This window comes from Cladophialophora immunda (genome assembly GCF_000835495.1).
Source record: "Cladophialophora immunda strain CBS 83496 unplaced genomic scaffold supercont1.4, whole genome shotgun sequence".
Lineage (NCBI taxonomy): Eukaryota > Fungi > Ascomycota > Eurotiomycetes > Chaetothyriales > Herpotrichiellaceae > Cladophialophora > Cladophialophora immunda.
In genome coordinates this window covers 5,252,175-5,270,230 of record NW_015622544.1, presented here as the reverse complement: position 1 = coordinate 5,270,230, position 18,056 = coordinate 5,252,175, and the positions used below count along the sequence as shown (strand labels likewise).

The following is an 18,056-nucleotide window of genomic DNA, read 5'->3' as shown; positions in this document are numbered from 1 at the left end:
GTACTAGTCATGAATCACCACAAACAGGCAAGGCTACCGCCGAGCTGCCTGGAAAATCGAGCCTAATGAGCCCGGACCAACTGCCCCAGGTGGCCCCTGGCTGCTAAGCTTTTTGCAGTTGGCGTCACTCCCGGGGCCCTTTGGTGCCCCATTCAGCCAGTGACGTCGTTGGCATACCCGGCGTCACCCAGGGTCACCCAGTGTTCGCCGCGTCACAGCCCACCAGAGCAAGCTTAGGTAGGTAGACGCCCAGGTTCCCCCTCCTTCTTTGCCCCGGCATCTGCTTCTCACAGGAAGCTCCGTCACTCAGCAAAAGTAGCTCGAACTGCCAGTACATCATTCCACCTTCCACTCCGTTCCGTTGCTCTCCACCTTGACCGACAGCTACTTACACACAACTCTTCCTCCATCACACCTTTTCTCTCACAGCTTCTCACCTATCTGCTCATTCCTGCACCTTTCCACAAGTACTCGAGTTACAGTACCACCTCCCACCACATCCAAAACAGCTGTATCACTTCCCCCAGGTCTCAATCAAGCCGTCAAGATGGTGTCTAGAACAATCAACCTCATTCTTCGGGCGGTCGAGGTAAGCTCCTGGGGAATTGCTCACACCTGAGTCTCCGGTCTGCAGCATCTGACCAGACACCTTTGCGCAGTTCGTCTTCATAGTCATCATCATGGGCCTCATCGGCAACGTCATTGCCATGGCCTTCGCCGGCAACCCCTCATTGATCAACTACGATATGTTCGTGGCGGCCTTTGGCATGCTCTCGCTATTCTACCTGGTAGCTGTCGCCTTCAACGACTCGTTTATGGGCCATCCCATCTTCCCCGTTATTGTCGACCTTCTCAACTGCATTTTCCTTTTCTGCGCCGCCGTCGCCATGGCTGCCGAACTCAAGGTGCATTCCTGCAGTAACAATGTAAGGCCCCCTTATGTGTCCTCCCCCCTAAACATTGGCTCACAACTTGTGACAGACGTATACCCTCCACAATCACCTCACGAACGGCGCCCACGACAGGGAAGGCCGATGCCGAGAGGAGCAGGCAGCTACCGCCTTCCTGTGGTTCGCATGGGCAACCTGGATGGCTAGCTTATTCTTCTCCATCCTTGATGCTCGCAGCGGAGGTGTCAACCTGAGAGGCCCTGTCCGCTCTAGAGGTGCGCGCCCAGCAATGTCTCAGGTGTAAACATGTGAAGCAGAATCTTTGGGAAACGGACAATGAAAAGAGGCTCAATCCTGCTTCTCCGACTCTGCGTCACGTATGCTTGGAGACATTCCCCGCCGCTCTTGGGAAATTGACGGCTAACGTTCTGCAAAGTCTAAATGTTCCCACGATACGTCTCGCGATCCATGCTTTGCGATAACTCCAATGACGATCAATTTGCGGCATACCAGTCTACAGCTAAGCTGGTCTAATCTGGAAGACAAAAATACCCGGCGTATTACGATTCGCCGCTTCTGATCCGTCCTTCACCGGCGTTGGAAATCACCCTCTGTCACTCTCTCTAGAACAACTACATTTGCATGCCTGGCAGCCTGCACGCCGCATCGACATACAACATACCAATCATGAAGATAAGAAAAGGCCAAAAAACCAAAGACAATGCGGGACATGGAATGCTTGCTATGAATTGAATGTGTGCAAGATCTGGGTAATGCAGATGATCCTCACAGGTCGAACTGCTCTTAATGTGTATGATACAGCACATGGTTTATTGGGCGCTGCATGACTTATCTGTGACGGGGCAAGATACTACCTCCAGAAGTAGTTTTTAGGTAGCAGTAATGAAAGAGAAATGCAAAAATCAGACCAATACTCACTCTTCCGAGACATTGCTGTGAAGGTTTTTCGACAACAATAAACACTCGAGGAGCTCCTGCGAAATCGGAGTATTAGGTGAGCAGGTTATTCTGATCCAGCCCTGGTACTTAGACACATAGGACTCTCATTGACAAACAGCGACGTCACTCGGCGAGACTTATCCGCGCTGAGTAGCTCCACCCTCCTCCCTGTTCATATGGCTGAGTACCAGGTAGCTACTCGGTATTATTATATGTATGAATCCAACCCGAAGAGCCCGGTGCAGAGCCGCCAAACAGGGGCTTTTCCAAAGGGGAGGCTAACAGCTGGAGTGAGTCCCATCAGGAGGGACTCCGAGTGGTTTTTTACATGCCTAGGTTTAAGTACAATGCTTGTTTGCTGCCCAAATTCCCTGCTTGTCCCAGACACGCTCTCTTCAACGATCACAGATTTGATAATGCCCCAACGTCTCGGCCACAACACACACACATCTCCTCGTGCCCTTGACCGGAGGCTTAGAAATGGATGGCCTGGCTATATGTGGCCATGGCCGCCTCCTTGAATGCCTCAGCAAGGGTTGGGTGAGCGTGGCATGTCCTCGCCACATCCTCACTGCTCGCGCCATATTCAAGCGCTAATGTGCCCTCCGCGATCATCTCCCCGGCGTTCGGCCCAATGATGTGGATGCCCAAGATCCTATCTGTTTCCGCGTCGCTGAGGAACTTCACAAACCCTTCGGTGTCCAGGTTGGTTTTGGCACGCGAGTTGGCGGTGAAGGGGAAAGTGCCCACTTTGTATTTGACACCCGCGGCTTTCAGCTCGCCTTCGTTCTGGCCGACCCACGCAACTTCAGGGTGCGTGTACATGACAGATGGGATGGCACCGTAGTTGACATGTCCATAGCCCTTGGTGATGTACTCGACGCAGGCAACCCCTTCTTCTTCGGCTTTGTGCGCGAGCATGGGTCCGAAGGTGACGTCGCCAATGCATCGGATGTGCGGAATCTTGGTTCGGTATTCTTGGTCGATGACTATCCGTTTGCGCTCATCCATTTCGATACCAATGTTTTCAATACCCAAGCCTTCGGTGTAAGGTCGACGCCCGATAGCCACGAGCACAACATCAGCATCTAGAGATTCGTTCTTGCCACCTTTTGCAGCTTCGACGGCAATTTTGACACCCTCGCCGCTGGCGTCGCCCTGAGTAACTTTTGTATTAACCTTGAATTTGATACCTTGCTTGCTAAGGATCTTTTGCGCTTGTTTGGCAACTTCCGCATCCATGCCGGGGCCGCCGATTTGGCCAAGGAATTCGACGACGGTGACTTCGGAGCCGAGGCGAGACCATACTGAGGCCTAGTAACGCATTAGAAAAGACATCGAAAATATGAGGGGGAGCTTGAAATACCATTTCCAAGCCAATAATACCACCGCCAATCACCACCATCTTCTTGGGCACTTCTTCCAGAGCAATAGCACCTGTGCTGGTGATGACTTTCTTTTCATCGATCGTCAGACCGGGAAATGGTGTTGATTCGCTACCGGTAGCAATAACGATATTCTTGCCCTTGACCTCGGTCTCACCGCCCTCGAGCAGGTTGACTTTGATCGTGTGTTCGTCCGCAAAGGATCCTGTGCCCTTGATGTAGTCGACGTTGTTCTTCTTGAAGAGGAATTCGACACCCTTTGTCAGACCAAGGACAGAATCATCCTTGGCCTTCATCATTTGGGTAAGGTTGAGCTGGACATCATTGACGTCAATCCCTCGCTTTTTGGTGTCGTGGAGTATTTGGTGGTATAGGTGTGAATTATTGAGGAGTGATTTTGAGGGAATGCAGCCGACGTTCAGACATGTGCCCCCAAGTCTCCCTCTCTTCTCGATACATGCTGTCTAGCAAGGGAGTCAGAATCTGGGTCCGAGTAGTCCGTTTTGCCCTGGAGCAGAATATGCGCACCTTCAGGCCTGACTGGCCAGCTTTTATTGCACCAACATAGCCCGCGACACCGCCACCGACGAACACAATGTCGTATTCTGACGACTCCGAAGCATATCCCCTCCTTCTTTGCTGGTTCTGGGAGACGATCTGGAAGCTGGGGGCGGTTCGGAGGTTTGCTGGCCCTAGATGCGGAGCTTTCGTTGAGAGGAGCGACCGGCCCGTCCTTGGTACCAATGTCTTGAGCATCTTGAAAACCAACCAAGTTGAGGGAGAAGGAGCTGAGAGGACAATGAAGGGAAGCGACCAAGAGTCGCAAAGGAAATCCAGTCACCAAATAGCTGGGGCAAGGCAAAGTGCTGAGAAATTGTAGCGAGCAGAACGCCGCTTGACGGGGAGACGCAGTGTTTCCCGGAGTTGGAGCTCCAGTCTGAGGATCCAATCGAGTTTAGTGCATTTGAGCGAATTTTGGGAAGGCTGGCCGATTCAGCCTCGTCCTGCATATTTGCTCGGTGAACCTTCCTCTTTCGATGGAAGCTAGACCACTAAAAGAATAGACTGTTTTAAGTCAACCGCAACTTGCCGACTCCAGCCGGTGCGGGTCACGACTGGGCCCGACGACTTCCCCTTTCATTTGCTCGGCCATCTTCACTCAGTCTCAACCTAGAGTGCATAACTCATTCAATGGGCTGTTGGAGCGCCCCATCTGGCGGGGAGACAAATCTCAAGAAAGAAAGGTCTTCTTGCTCACTAGCGGCCGGTCTTCGGAATGCTTCTCGAATTTCATTATGGCCTGTTTTCAGAGTATCTTGTTCCCTGATTGTCCCAGTTGATGCAAAAAGGATCCTCCGATCTTGACCGGTCTCTTTATCTCATTGCTGGCATCTTTCCTGAAGAATATGAGTGGTAAGACGTGATCAAGAGAGTCTGCCTGGCAGTCTCAGTAGCAACCCGGAATCCGTCTTTCGTATGCCTGTGGACAGTTTCATGTTTGTTTATTTACGGGTTCATTCTTCTTTGTTTATAGCGGCAGGTATGGCTCCTTTGTGATGATAGTAGCTCACAACCTCGCACTCTGTCTCCTGTCAGATTGGAACACGGAGGGCACAGAGCTGAAGACGGGCAATTTTGGCACCGACAAAGACAAGGCTGAAATCCCCCTGGACAGTGCAGTGAGCTTCCAAACCTAACAATCATAGGACAATGGCTTCCAAGAACTCCACTCCAACTCCATGGTCGCAGATACCTCTGATCTCGTTTGACCGCCACAGCACGTCTACCGGAACAAACATTGACAAAGGCCATGTTTCATGGCTGTCAATCAAGCAAATAAACAGATGCTTCAGAGAGGAGATATGGATCCCTTTCACCACCTCCAACAATCCTATCCCTGCATAACATTTCTCTACTCAAATAAACCGTCAGCCGCAGAGCAGAAGGCATAACTTTGGAAATTGTCAAAACTCCTCATCAACGCCGGAACCAAGACGCCTTCTTCAAAGTCCGTTGGAGTCAGGGTCCAAAGTCATGGCTTCTCAGGGATCAGAATCAATGTCGGTCTACTTTGTCGACAAGGTCTGCAACTTGCGGGTTCAACTTCCTATTACCAGGACAACGCCATGGAACCAGTTCATGACATGCCTATCAGACGTCTCAGCGCCCATCGCCACTCTAATCAAGAACAATCATTTCCACTCGACTGATCTGACTGTGACAAGCCAAGCAACAGGACGCTTCACCGTCGATGATGGCCCCTGGCTTTTCCGCACAACAACAGTAGCCATGAGAGGGAGTGAAGAATACATTCGGCACTCTCAGTGGCGGACCCTCACACGTAAAGCTTTTGTGCGGCTCCGGAGAGAGTCTACGGACGGTGGCACCAGCACTGAGATTCTACATACTCTGCAAAATGCTCGCGATGAGGAAGCCGCGCTGAGGTCAGCACAACAACCGGTCTGGGTGGGCACATTGAACACAACAGCCCGAGGGTTCTCTTCCACTCCAGCCTCAGGTCCGACTTCATTCCCAACCCCGTATCATGCACCAGAACCAAGAGTTCGATATCAGACATGGCAGGAATACCAGATTCCACCCTCAAATCCCATTTCCGTGCGCATTGCTGCTCTAGGACAGTACCAGGGAGCGCATGCATATCGTCCTCCGAGAAACCAGGTCGGTGGTCCGTCACCAGTCTGTGGTCTAGCCACCCTTCCACGTCACGCTTCATACGAATCCTACGGCTCTTCTGCATCAACGTACTATTCTCCAGCTCCAGGTTTCATGCAAGATCTCCGGCGACCTAATTATCCCATTCATGAACAAGTGCCGACTCCGAGGCTACAGCCCGTTCATTACCCAGCTACAGTTCCGGATCACTATCCACCATCATTTTCAGCTCCCTCTCAGCCCTCAATTCCTGCAGTAGCACCGTCTCGGATTCGCACGGCTATTGCACCAGCTCCCATCCCAGGTTCAGGTTCAGGTTTCGGTCAAGCTCCGGCGGCTGCTCCACCAAGAGCACCGACTCCGTCGCGAGCTCCAACACCAAACAACCTTTCCACTTGGACCAGCGACATGTATCCGCGAGTGGTGGTTGACAGCTCTGATATTCACTGGATATATCGAGAAGAGGCGCTGCGGGGAACAGTGAAGTTTGGGCGAGCACCGGTCGTGGAGGCAATGGACGTGTGGACGGAGAAGTCGAAACCACGGTACTGAAACCGGGACATGGTTCGTGAAAGGAGGCAGGAACACAACTGGAAAGAAAGGAGTCGGTAAACTTGTGGGAGGAGGTGTGATTGTGATTGTGCATTCACGAGAAACATGGTGATAAGGAAAGGAGATAGGAATAGCTCGTCTAAGGTAACTGATAGAATTTTCGTCTTATCTCGCAATACATCAGTGAACCGCACATTTCGATGTCAAATCTCATTCCCACGGGACGCTTCCCTGCCACAAAGTCGTCCCGCTCATCCCACCGTCCCAAAACACCAGACCTTCCAGCTCGCCTTTGCGTTTCCCGTTGCCGAACCTCTCCAACACCTCCCTCCTGAACTCCTCGCCGTCCCAACCTCTCTTGTCTCTCTTCTTGCTTAAGCCCTCGCCAGCGCCATACAGATCCTTCTCCCACGCGCCGTAGCCACGAAGTCGATCGCCCTCCTCGATCTCTGCGAGTTTGACCGGGGTGAAAGGCGGGTTGATACCGACGTATACAGTTGACTGGAGCGGGAAGCGGAGGGCGGGGAGGTGCAGGTTGAGGAAGCGGGCTCGTTTGAAGGCGTGGGAGATTATTGTGAGCTTGGTTGGGAAGGGTGTCCTGGTAGTTTCGCCCCCTTGCTTCTCGTCGTCGTCGTCATCGTCGACATTCTGGGTAGGGGTACGAGTCGGGGCACTCTGGGGAGTCGGCGGTGGTGGGATTGTGGCTTTTGTCAGATTCCGGGACTGCAGTTGTTGGACAAAGAGAGGGAACTGGACCAGCGAGCAGAGAATGTTTTGGTACGAGTCCGTGGCGTAGCGGTCGACGAAGCTGCGTTGTCTCAGCGTTGGGGGAGTAGTCTCCAAGCCGAAGAGATCGTGCTCAAGGGCGACGTTCTAGGGGTCTCGTTAGCATGGGATCAACTGATCGGTGTCATCACATCATTCTTCTTGTATGAAGCGTTGCTGTCACTCCCTTCCCTGAGCAAGCAACTCCTATCATCATACAGGGCAGTCCCCAGACTTGACTTACCAAATACCCTTCCGCCTCGGTGAGCGGCGTCTTGTCAGGCTTGGTGGCCGCACCGCTGAAGACCAGAATTGCGTGCTCCCTGTCTCTCGCCAACTCCTTGATGCCAGCCTCGACATGCTTTACGTACGTGTCCGTTTCACCCGCCTGAAAGGGCTCAATTAGCCAGTTGGACTCGTCCTCGCTCGCAGAGTGCGGCCCAGGGCCTAGGTAGATGGCATGGCAGCAGACGATGATCAGATGAGAAGGGACAAGCGACTGTAGAGGCATTGAGATGTGATAGAGTGCTGCAGAGCACGGTAAAAGAGGAGGGGAGGAAGAGGAGATCAGAGTCTTGTTGGGGAGGGGCTTATCGTTGGCGGTCAGAGTAAAGGGATATGCCACCAGCTGCTACACCATCGACATGTCTACAATAGCCCTTCCATAGACACGACATCCCTCCCATCTCTTACAAGACCAGGGTTTTTTCCACCTAAAGATGTACCCCAAACTCTGGACGTCTTGGACTCCGTTTGTGGCTTTACCAATAGGGTTTAGTGTCGAAAACTCACCTCGATGTCTATACCTCGCCGGAGACCGTGTGGATATATTGGGGAGACTCACATTTTCATACTCGACAGTTCAACACTTGCCTCAGAAGTCTTGGGCTCCTGGCTGATCTACTGTCGTTCTGTCCGCCCGACACAAAAGCCTTCTGATCCTCACCAAGTCCTTCTCAAAATTTCCAACAAGATGCGACTACGAGACGTCCAGCGTCTGGAATTGCCGCCCACGGCTGATATGCATGTGCATCTACGGCAAGACAAAGTAAAACTTACCACCGCCCGTGGGATCGGATCCAGACTGAAGTGGTTGTTCTTCCCTATAGGTCATGGAGTTAGTGGTGCCTCAGATCTTGAAAGGAGGAGTTGATACGGTGTTTGTGATGGTATGCAGAGCCTCACCACGTCTCACCCCTGCCACTAATCAAAGGACTCATCAGCCCAATCTACAACCGCCGATTACCAGTGTGGCCCAAGCCCTGGAATACCAGTCTGCTCTCAGGTCCATCGAGCCTCGAGTCCACTATCTCATGTCCCTCTACGTGCGTGATTTATGGCTATGTCCGCGCCTGGTCTAACTAACAACACCCCAGCTCCATCCCTCGATCACGCCCGAAGTGATCGCAGAGGCCGCAGCCGCAGGCATTGCTGGAGTCAAGATGTATCCCCAAGGTAAGACCTACTGCTTCCACGAAAGAGGCTCCCTCTCCTCGGCGTTGGGAGGGTATATATTGGTCTATTGACACGTGCCTTCAGGCGTGACCACGAACTCCGAGTCCGGGGTGCCGGCGGATTTTCTCAGTGCCTATTCTCCCGTCTTCGCCGCCATGGAGGAGCATGACCTCGTGCTCAATCTGCACGGCGAGTGGCCGGGGCCTCTACCAAGCGAGGACATTTCTCTCGAAGAGGCGTTCCTGCCGGAGCTGAAGAAGCTGCATGAGAAGTTTCCACGTCTCCGGTGTGTCCTCGAGGTGAGTAGATTCTCATCTATTCATTTTCTGATACCATATTTAACTCTCTTATAGCACTGCTCTACCGCCGCGGCGCTGGATGCTGTACGGGCTTGCGGTCCCTCAGTTGCAGGTTCGTCTCCCCCCCACCAAGGGCCGATACCCTCTATAGCAGGCTTTATACACCCAGGGTTTCCCAGCGTCTAGTTGTCCTTCTTACCACTCCTATTCTAAGCATCTGGACACTGCAGGAACGATCACGGCACACCACCTCTACCTGACCGGCGACGACAGCCACACCGACCCCCTGGCGTTCTGCAAACCCATCCCCAAAAAGGCCTCGGATCGAGACGCCCTGATCAAAGCGGCGTGCAGCGGCGACCCGAAATTCTTCTTGTAAGGTCCCCCCCCATTATCGTCGTCTTCACCAGCCATGAATGATCTCGCTCCGTATTCACTTTTCTAACCTTTCCTCCCCGGCTTTAGTGGCAGCGACAGCGCACCGCACCCGCTCGCGTCCAAGGTGGTCAACGGCACCACCAAAGCCGTGCCGGCGGGCGTCTTCACCCAGCCCTTCGCCACGCAGCTCGTGCTCCTCGCCTTCGAAGAGGCCATTGCGCGAGGCGTCCTGCGAGAAGACGAGGTCACGCAGGACCAGCTGGAGCGGTTCCTGAGCCGGTCGAGCCGGCGCTTCTACAAGCTGCCGGTGCCCGACTCTCCCACCGCTACCGCCACGGACGGGCAACGACGACTCAAGACCATCGTGCTCGAGAGAAAAGGCGAGACGATCCCACCGAGCATCAGGAGCGCGGATGGCGCAGTGGAGATTGGCGTGTCGAAAGCCGCGGCTCCGGTTTTCAGTTTGAGCTGGCTGGCGTAGGGAATATCTGCACTGGAGAAGGAGAGCACAGAATCAAGGGGAACAAATACCGTGAGAAAATCAGTCAGTCAGTCAGTCATCCCAATTTTATATACATTCACTCTCTATGAGGGTGCCTAGTGTTATCCAACGAACCATGCGTAAATACCGCATATGTACAAGCTTTTCTTCCTTCCCTCTATATCCTAGCGCGCAGTAACGGTCGTGGTTACGGTCTCCGTCACCGTAACCTGGCCCTGGGTCGGGTTAGGCGTGACTGGAATCACCGCCAATCCATCCGTCGCCGACGTCGTGGTTGCTTCAGCGGGTGATGACGAAGAGACGACCACCGATTCCGTGGTCGAGGTGGACGGCGTGGTTTGAGCAGCGGGCTCCGGGAACGACGAGGATGAAGGTAGCGTGGCTGCATCTGTCGCGGTCTCTGGTGTCGCGGTGCTCGCGGCATTGCCGTTCGCGTCCGGCGTCAGCGTCGTGTATCCAGCAATAGGCCCCGTGAAGGTCGGACTGGCCGTGACGAACACAATCGTCACTGCCCCGGCGGGCGGTTGGTCTCCTTGGTCTCCAGCGCTGGTACTCGATGCGGGAGACGCCTCTGCCGCGCTGTCTGACGAGGTGGTTGAAGCCGTCGCGGGCACAGCGCCAGAGTCAGTAGCGGAGGCGGTGACTTCAGCGGTCACAAACACGGTCTGGAAGACGGTCGTTTGGGCCTGCACCGTGACGGTCGAGGTCGATGGCTCCTGTGCTCCGGTCTGCGCGGCATTGGGCTGAATGGCTGTTCCGGAGCCCACGGCCTGTGAGGTGTTGCTTGTAGCTCCGTCAGAAGAAGCGGTCTGCTCGGCAGCAGTGCTCTCTGTGGTCGACGTTGTCGTCTCGCTGGGTGCCGCCGTCTGAGTGGCTACTTCAATTGTGGTCTGCGTCAACAGGCTGATCAGACTGGTGTTGTCTCCTCCCACGCCGACAGCAGGCACCGCTCCATTCTCCGTCCCACTCCCTGTCTGGGTCGCGAACGGATTGAGGCTCGAGGCGGTTTGTGTTGCGGCCTCTTTGTTCGCTGGGTCGGTGGGAGCTTGCCGCCTCTTCGGCAGTCCGTGAGTCACTGAGAGGAGGTTGTTCACCACATAGCGTTTTGGTGGCTGGTTCGAACGACGTATTACATTATCGGGCCTGCAATGAAATCAACATAGGCCGGGGGAAACGTCTGCGAGAACATACCTCCGAATTGGACCAGCCAGGATTGGTGTCAACAAGAAAAGGAGGGTAAGTATGGAGATGAAGGTAGGCATGACTGTCCAGCAGTATCTGAGGTTCAAGTAGTTGCCGTGGTATAAATTGTAGGTGATAGGAGGATGGTTGATTAAACTGTTAGAATGACGCCTGCGTGCTCAAGGAAAACAGTATATGTCAACAGAACTCCTCAGCTATGCAAACAAACTCAAATGTATGAGAGAAGATTCATCGGGTGCCCGACTTGTTGCTAGATACTTCGATGGACCTTTTGAAGTATCATGGCGTGGCGCGTATCAGGTTGGCGACGCCATGGAGGTTGCCCTTCTGGCAGTTCTAATCTGGTTCTATATCTGTTCATTGAAACATGTTTCTTCTATGCCGTGAAACAAACGCAGCGACCGCAAGTCGTCTATGCAGAAAGTGGTCTTTGTTTCCGCGACAGAGTAGAGATGGTAATGGTTGGTGTTCAGCTGGCCAAGACAAGATGCTGGCAGGGGCGGAGTTGTTGCCAAGACCAGGCCAAGACGAGCCATTGATTGGCTGGGAGTGACTCTGGAAAAGGGCGCCAGCCTTGCGGCCTCGCAGTCTCGCGCACAGCCGCCCGCTCCACCGTCGTGTTTCATCTGACTTCTGTCCCAGACTCTTGGTCTTCTTTCTGGAAAGAAAAGTCCTGGCTGGACCACGCAGGGGCGCTAATGCAAGGCTCGCTTCTCGCTGATTTCTTCAAACGACTGGATCTGATCGCCAACTTCGAATTCTTCCCAGTTCTCGAAGCCCATCCCGCATTCAGACCCCTTTCGCATCTCTGTAACATCCTTCTTGATGTTTTTGAAGGAGTTGAGCATGCCTAAACCTTCGTTAGTGGACATAACAGCCAATACCGCGGAACAAACTTACCGGTGTAAATCACCTCACCTCTCCTCAGCACTCGGATCTTTTCCGAACGGCGAATTGTGCCGTTGGTCACCCGACACCCAGCAATCTTCATCGACCCTTTCTTGACTTTGATGTCAAAGATATCGCCGACTTCGGCTTCTCCCAAGACGCGCTGAGTCACAATTGGAGGCAATTCTGCGCTCACCTTCTCCGTGACATCGTCTGTGACCTTGTAGATGATGTTGTGGTCAAGAATCTGGATCCGAGCCGCCGCCGCAAGTTGCCGTACGTCATTATCAATGGGTTGATTGAACGAGATTGCATAAGCGACCTCGCCTGTTGCAGCCAGCATTTTGATGTCTGACTCAGTCAAGCCGCCCGTCCCGCTGTGAATAATGTTTGCTCGAATCTCGTTGTTGCCAATTGCACTAACAGCAGCAACCAAGGCTTCCGTGCTGCCAGCCACATCGGCTTTGACGACGAAATGGACAAGTTGAGGTCCAGCAGACTCTTTCTCGATCCAGCCTTCATTGTCCTTGGGACGCCTTTTGTAGCCCATTGACAGATAACCTTGTTCTTTCTCCCACTCGAGGACTTTGGTTCGCGCTACCGCCTCCTCTGCACGTGTCGCGTTGATTGCTGTCATATTGTCCATCTCCCACGCCGCTTCCTCCCGTTCTTTTCGCACTGCCACCGCTTCCTTTGCTCGTTGCTCGGTTTCGGCCTGCAGCACCTCTAAGCCTGCCTCAGGATCATCTCCTCGCCAGCCATCAATCTGAACAGGGGTGCCTGGAGGTGCGGCATCGATCAATTCTCCCGAATCGTTTCGCAACGTTCGAATACGAGCCCAGGTGGTGCCAGCGACAATAAAGTCGCCGGGTCTTAAAGTTCCACGGCGCACAAGGATGGTTGCGACACGACCCGTAGCACCAACTTTGCTTTCGATTATCCAGCCTTCCGCTGGTCCGTCGGCTTCGGCGCGGAAGTCGGCGACATCAGCCAAGGTGAGAATGGCTTCTTCCAAGTCTCCCATACCTTTGCCAGTCTTTCCGCTCACTGGGATGGCTTGGTACTCTCCACCAAAGTCTTCCACGACGATGTCGTGTTGCATTAGATCTCGCTTGACCTGTTCAATGTCGGCTTCAGGTTTGTCAACCTTATTGATTGCCACAATAATTTGCACTCCGGCCTCTCGGGCGTGTTTGATGGCTTCGATGGTTTGAGCTTTGACACTGTCGTCTGCAGCGACAACTAAGACAACGATGTCGGTCACCACAGCACCTCTTCGGCGCATCTCTAAAAATGCAGCATGCCCAGGAGTGTCCAGAAAGGTGATGTTACGTTCTGATCCAGGCATCGTAACGGAGAACGCCCCAATGTGCTGAGTGATGCCCCCATGCTCTGTTGCCACAACGTTCGCCTTCCTGAAGTAATCAAGGATAGTAGTTTTCCCGTGATCGACATGGCCCATTATCGTCACAATTGGGGGTCGAGGTGGTAACACCGAGGGATCTTCTGCTGCAGGGCGCGGGAAGATATCGCCAGTCTCATCAATGGTTTTGACGATAGCTTCAAAGCCATAAATTTCCGCAAACATGGCGGATGTGCTCGAGTCTAGGACGTGGTCGTACCTCGCACCCTCAAATCCCTCCTCTTCAAGCTTGTCAATGAAGTCTGGTAGTCTGACCTTGAGTCCTTGTGCGAGCTTCTCCACACTGATGAACTCCGGTAGAATTATCTCTGGCCTTGCTGGCGTCTGCTGTCTTGGGTTCGCTTGCTTTCCCTTCTTTTTCCGCCTCGATTTGGCTTCATCGGGAAATTCCTCGGCAAGGTCGGGGTCAAAATGAAAGTCCAATGATCCTGCCCTGGAAACACCGCTTCTCCTTGCAGTTGGAAGCTTAGCCCTTCGGGACACCTGAATAGGCTCGTCATCCTCGATTTCATAGAGTCGAGCTCTCCTGTCACGATCTTTGCCACCCACCAGCTTTCGCTTGCGTCTGTCGTCTTCAGCATTCTCTGCAAGCTCAGTCTCCACCAGAGCAGCGGATTCTTCTCCGGGAGTGGCTGGCTCTTCCGACCCTTCGGAGACTCTTTTTACACGTCTGTCCCGGCTTGTTCTTGTGTCGAACGCTCGTTGCGGAGTACCCGCCGATTCGGGTCGCCAAGCTGAGGAGTTGTCTCGAGCAACCCCGTTGCCTGGTTCTCTGCCTGCTTCAGATACTTGCGGGGCTCGCCTTGGAAAATCTCGTCCTGTGACTTTCGGTGTGTGAGTCTCTCTATTGCTTCCTTTCGACCCAAACCCACCCCTCGGTGAAGACTGGGAAGGGGAACCGAATCTCTCTGCAGATGATCCACTTCTTGGCCCAGAAGCTCCCGGCCGACGTAATTCTCCAGCCGTCGGATTCTCGGTCCCTCGATATTTTAGAGCATTACCTACTCTTGAAGGTCCTGGAGAATCTCCAGGCTCTCTCCTAACCCCGTTTGCAGGATTGATACTCCCCATTCCTGATTCCGCAGGTGGTTTCCGCATATGCGAGTATCTGAAAAGTGGTCGCTGGGATTCCGAAGAGGCTTCGCGCGGGGATGCGTTATTTCTGCCATTTCTTCCACCAGCACCGCTATCATTATAATCTCTCCGAGCTCTACTCATTGGGGACCACTGCTCCTGGCGTTGGGGTTGTCCAGGGCGCGATCTCGAGGTTGACGAAGGTTCATTCCGCGATCTTTCTTGGAACTCCGACTGCGTGCGGGACAGAATCTCCGATATCGAGCCTTCACCAGTAGAGCTGTAGCCGGTTCGGGGACGACCGTTCGACGGGGGGGAGGGTTGGGGAGGCGAAGGTGGAAAAAGGGACGGTGCGTGGTCCGTGTAGACCATTTCGGGCCTCTGTGGACGGGAACTCAAGCATATCGTACACTCAGATCTTGCAGGCTTGTTGATGTGATTGCAACGACATTTCCAGCCGAGAAGCTCTCTTGCTGGCGCCGCGGGCGCGGCGAAATCATCGTCCTCCTCTTCTATACGCGCAACTGCTGCTCCAGCGGGACGTTTTGATGAGTTAGCAGCCCTATAGAGCCGACGCTGAGGCTGGAGCGCGCTGACATGGCGAGACTCGGCGGCGTATCGGAAGGCGCAGAAAAAGCAGATGTCTTGACCTTGTAGGAGCTGGCGCAGACTGGTCAATATCTCGCAAAACATGAAATGGAGCAGAGTTGTTTAGACATACCTTCCGCGTCACTGCCCGGCGCATGCTGATCCAACGTAGCCTCACTCCAGTCGATAATTTCGTCTCAGTACTGATTTCAATAGGAGACACGCCGCATCGACTGCCCTACCTATAACTTTTTTTGGCGAAAGACCCCGTTCGGGTGAACCACAGGGGTGTAAGCGCAGATACTTACCGCGGAGTATACAGACCACCAAGTGCAGCTCTCTTCGACAATTTTGGGTGCCGCACCTCAATTCCAAAATTTAGATTCCGTTCGAAAGCCCTAGTCTGCTATGCAGAATCGACGCGAATGTCCCCAGTGTCGCACTGACTTGCAAATACCTTGTCGGACACTACTGCGAACGTTGACCCTCTACAAGCACACCTGAGGCAGTGGATAGAGCCAATCACCAGCCAGCGGCCAAACCCGCGACAGCGACGGATTACCGCCCGAGGGAGGCTAGCGAATGACGTGCCCTAGAAGGAAAAAGAATCTAAGACTGAAATAGTCTGCTTCTGAAAACACAGTTCCCGTCTGGTCGAGAATGAGGTGAGCCCTCGCTGGGGAGATCGACTGAGCAGAAGAATCAGAAGATGGCAGATGGTGCTGAAGCAATTGAAGCCCACGAGGTTGGAAATACTAGTTGGGTGAGAACCGCCAAAGACCTGTTTGCTGGCGCTGCTGGGGGTGTCGCCCAGGTTCTGCTAGGTGAGTTACGATATGATGACTTTACAGTGATTCTTGTAACAACGCTTTCTATGTTCGGTCTTCTGGAACGTCTGTCTTTGAAGGGGTCACTCTGTTTATCGATATTACGCAGCTTTGTTTTTGACTGTTTTTGGCTCGATCATACACTAACAGTCTCTCCCAGGTCAACCATTTGGTAAGCCCAGAACGACTACAGCCTATCGCGCTCTGTTCAGCAATTTCTCACAAAAAATCTCCTAGATATCGTCAAGGTCCGCCTTCAGACGACTACCACCTACCCCAGCGCCTTATCATGTGCATCATCAATCCTCCAAAATGAAGGACCACTGGCCTTCTATAAAGGCACACTCACCCCGTTGATTGGCATAGGGGCGTGCGTCTCGGTCCAATTCGGCGCCTTCCACTATGCCAGACGAGCGTTCGAGGAACAAAACCTCAGCGCCAACCATCCAGCAGGTCTGTCTTACGGTCAATACTATGTAGCAGGGGCTTTCGCCGGGTTAACGAACTCTGTTCTTTCTGGCCCCATCGAGCATGTTCGTATCCGTCTACAGACTCAACCACATGGCGCTGCTCGTCTTTACAACGGTCCCCTTGATTGTATCAAAAAGCTCTCGGCGCACGAAGGCGTCCTACGGGGTCTCTACCGCGGCCAAGCGGTCACGCTCTACCGTGAAGCACAAGCCTATGGTGTCTGGTTCCTCACCTTTGAATACTTGATGGCTCTGGAACAAAAACGCAACAACGTGCGCCGCGAAGCTATCTCTTCACCGAAGGTAGCCTTCTACGGAGGGCTTGCGGGCGAAGCGCTCTGGATCGCAAGTTACCCGTTTGACGTGATCAAGAGCAAGATGCAGAGCGACGGGTTTGGGAAGGAACAGCGGTATAAGACCATGAGGGATTGCTTTGCGCAAACGTGGAAGATTGACGGGATGAGGGGATTTTGGAAGGGCATTGGGCCGACATTGGTGAGGGCGATGCCTGTCAGTGCGGGTACCTTTGCTGTGTAAGTTCCTCCTTTGTTTTCTCGAAGCATTTATTGTCGCTAACGTAAGTGTCCAGAGTCGAGTTGACAATGCGCGCCTTGGGATGATGGCTACGATGGAGTCTTGCACTATGGAGGACGAGAAAAAGGAAGACATGCTTCTGAGCTAGTGTAGAGTTGGTCAAACTTAGCCAAATTTACATAGTGAAGCACCAGCGCCTGGAAAATAGCCACTGTTAGATAAATGCAATTGATGGTGATTTTTGCTGCAAGGTCACTCTCTGCTTCATGCTGATTCGCAGCTTATGTACAATTTGATAACGAGCGCATACGACAGCCTTTCCGGGACCATTTTTATCTGTAAGGAGCGTCCGCTCTTGCCACAGCCGCCAACTCGGGTTCCCATTTATCTCCGTTGGCCAGCAACTTCTCCTTGTTGTACAAGAGCTCTTCTCGGTACTCTGTTGCATACTCGGCATTGGGAGTCTCCACGATAGCATCAACAGGGCAGCTCTCCTGGCAAAGCCCACAGTAGATGCACTTCGTCATATCAATATCATAACGGGTAGTCCTCCTCGAGCCATCTTCTCTTTCTTCAGCTTCAATTGTGATCGCTAGGGCGGGGCAGATGGCTTCGCAGAGCTTGCAGGCGATACATCTCTCTTCGCCAGAGGGGTAGCGCCTCAATGCGTGCTCGCCTCGGAATCGTGGTGAAATGGGCCCTTTTTCGAACGGGTAGTAGATTGTGTAGCTGTAGCCATGATATGAGCACAACATCCATAAGGTATTTTAACTTCCAAGAATTGATTGATTGGACATACGGCGGTCTGAAGAACTGTTCCAACACCACATACATCCCCCTCAGCATCTCAGTGAGGAGAAAGTAATTGCTAGCTTTATCCATCACCCCCTCGCCCTCATCGAATCTTTTGGGTCGTGGCAGTCGGTAGCCCTGCGGCGGAGGGCCGGAAGGTAAGGCATTTCTGGGACTTGAAGAGTGAAACTGAGCTGTGGTGGTGGCACGAAGGAAAGGTGATCGCTCTGCTTGTCGTAGGATGACCGACGCAGCTGACAGTGGCCTCGCGACGAGCCGCGATGCTGGACGAAGTGACGACGCCATCGTCCGTACAAGTTGCAGACTGGGAATTGACGATGCGTGGCGAGCGCAAGAGAGGAGGCGTGGTACAGGATGTAATTGAGAGGAGAAGTCAT

The 18,056-nt window shown here is 53.3% G+C and overlaps 9 protein-coding genes across 11 annotated transcripts; 4 read left to right on the top strand and 5 right to left on the bottom strand.

Moving 5' to 3' along the window:
* Positions 1–297: 297 nt before the first annotated feature.
* Positions 298–1,821, top strand: PV07_08144. 3 transcript variants are annotated; one of them, XM_016395281.1, is made up of 4 exons: positions 298–589; positions 660–926; positions 982–1,165; positions 1,327–1,821. In XM_016395281.1, the coding sequence occupies exons 1-4, from the start codon at positions 548–550 to the stop codon at positions 1,329–1,331; spliced, it is 498 nt and encodes a 165-aa protein (XP_016248700.1). In that variant the 5' UTR covers positions 298–547; the 3' UTR covers positions 1,332–1,821. The 3 variants fall into 3 exon arrangements, with proteins under 3 accessions (XP_016248700.1, XP_016248699.1, XP_016248698.1); XM_016395280.1 differs by having other exon boundaries at positions 982–1,267; XM_016395279.1 differs by having other exon boundaries at positions 982–1,821.
* Positions 1,822–1,930: 109 nt separating this feature from the next.
* Positions 1,931–4,149, bottom strand: PV07_08143 (dihydrolipoyl dehydrogenase). The gene is made up of 3 exons (XM_016395278.1): positions 3,764–4,149; positions 3,217–3,699; positions 1,931–3,164 (listed from the first exon to the last, which is right to left on the bottom strand). The coding sequence occupies exons 1-3, from the start codon at positions 3,989–3,991 to the stop codon at positions 2,325–2,327; spliced, it is 1,551 nt and encodes a 516-aa protein (XP_016248697.1). The 5' UTR covers positions 3,992–4,149; the 3' UTR covers positions 1,931–2,324.
* Positions 4,150–4,549: 400 nt separating this feature from the next.
* PV07_08142 (uncharacterized protein) lies at positions 4,550–6,595 on the top strand. The gene has a single exon (XM_016395277.1). The coding sequence runs from the start codon at positions 5,270–5,272 to the stop codon at positions 6,458–6,460; it is 1,191 nt and encodes a 396-aa protein (XP_016248696.1). The 5' UTR covers positions 4,550–5,269; the 3' UTR covers positions 6,461–6,595.
* PV07_08141 (uncharacterized protein) lies at positions 6,583–7,938 on the bottom strand. Its single transcript, XM_016395276.1, has 2 exons — positions 7,470–7,938; positions 6,583–7,333 (listed from the first exon to the last, which is right to left on the bottom strand). The coding sequence occupies exons 1-2, from the start codon at positions 7,734–7,736 to the stop codon at positions 6,671–6,673; spliced, it is 930 nt and encodes a 309-aa protein (XP_016248695.1). The 5' UTR covers positions 7,737–7,938; the 3' UTR covers positions 6,583–6,670.
* A 151-nt stretch (positions 7,939–8,089) lies between these two features.
* On the top strand, positions 8,090–9,999 carry PV07_08140 (dihydroorotase, homodimeric type). Its single transcript, XM_016395275.1, has 8 exons — positions 8,090–8,273; positions 8,335–8,394; positions 8,449–8,550; positions 8,602–8,680; positions 8,765–8,979; positions 9,034–9,091; positions 9,210–9,354; positions 9,445–9,999. The coding sequence occupies exons 1-8, from the start codon at positions 8,199–8,201 to the stop codon at positions 9,836–9,838; spliced, it is 1,128 nt and encodes a 375-aa protein (XP_016248694.1). The 5' UTR covers positions 8,090–8,198; the 3' UTR covers positions 9,839–9,999.
* A 24-nt stretch (positions 10,000–10,023) lies between these two features.
* On the bottom strand, positions 10,024–11,121 carry PV07_08139 (uncharacterized protein; the record flags this gene model as incomplete). The annotated part of the gene is made up of 2 exons (XM_016395274.1): positions 10,024–11,002; positions 11,051–11,121. The coding sequence occupies 2 exons, from the start codon at positions 11,119–11,121 to the stop codon at positions 10,024–10,026; spliced, it is 1,050 nt and encodes a 349-aa protein (XP_016248693.1).
* Positions 11,122–11,757: 636 nt separating this feature from the next.
* PV07_08138 (translation initiation factor IF-2) lies at positions 11,758–15,192 on the bottom strand (the record flags this gene model as incomplete). The annotated part of the gene is made up of 3 exons (XM_016395273.1): positions 11,758–11,912; positions 11,963–15,107; positions 15,169–15,192. 3 exons carry the CDS (start codon positions 15,190–15,192, stop codon positions 11,758–11,760), a joined length of 3,324 nt encoding a protein of 1,107 aa, XP_016248692.1.
* Positions 15,193–15,436: 244 nt separating this feature from the next.
* PV07_08137 (uncharacterized protein) lies at positions 15,437–17,116 on the top strand. The gene is made up of 4 exons (XM_016395272.1): positions 15,437–15,859; positions 16,023–16,034; positions 16,100–16,865; positions 16,922–17,116. Exons 1-4 carry the CDS (start codon positions 15,745–15,747, stop codon positions 16,950–16,952), a joined length of 924 nt encoding a protein of 307 aa, XP_016248691.1. The 5' UTR covers positions 15,437–15,744; the 3' UTR covers positions 16,953–17,116.
* On the bottom strand, positions 17,006–18,033 carry PV07_08136 (NADH-ubiquinone oxidoreductase 23 kDa subunit, mitochondrial). Its single transcript, XM_016395271.1, has 2 exons — positions 17,666–18,033; positions 17,006–17,595 (listed from the first exon to the last, which is right to left on the bottom strand). The coding sequence occupies exons 1-2, from the start codon at positions 17,962–17,964 to the stop codon at positions 17,199–17,201; spliced, it is 696 nt and encodes a 231-aa protein (XP_016248690.1). The 5' UTR covers positions 17,965–18,033; the 3' UTR covers positions 17,006–17,198.
* Between the last annotated feature and the right edge of the window lie 23 nt (positions 18,034–18,056).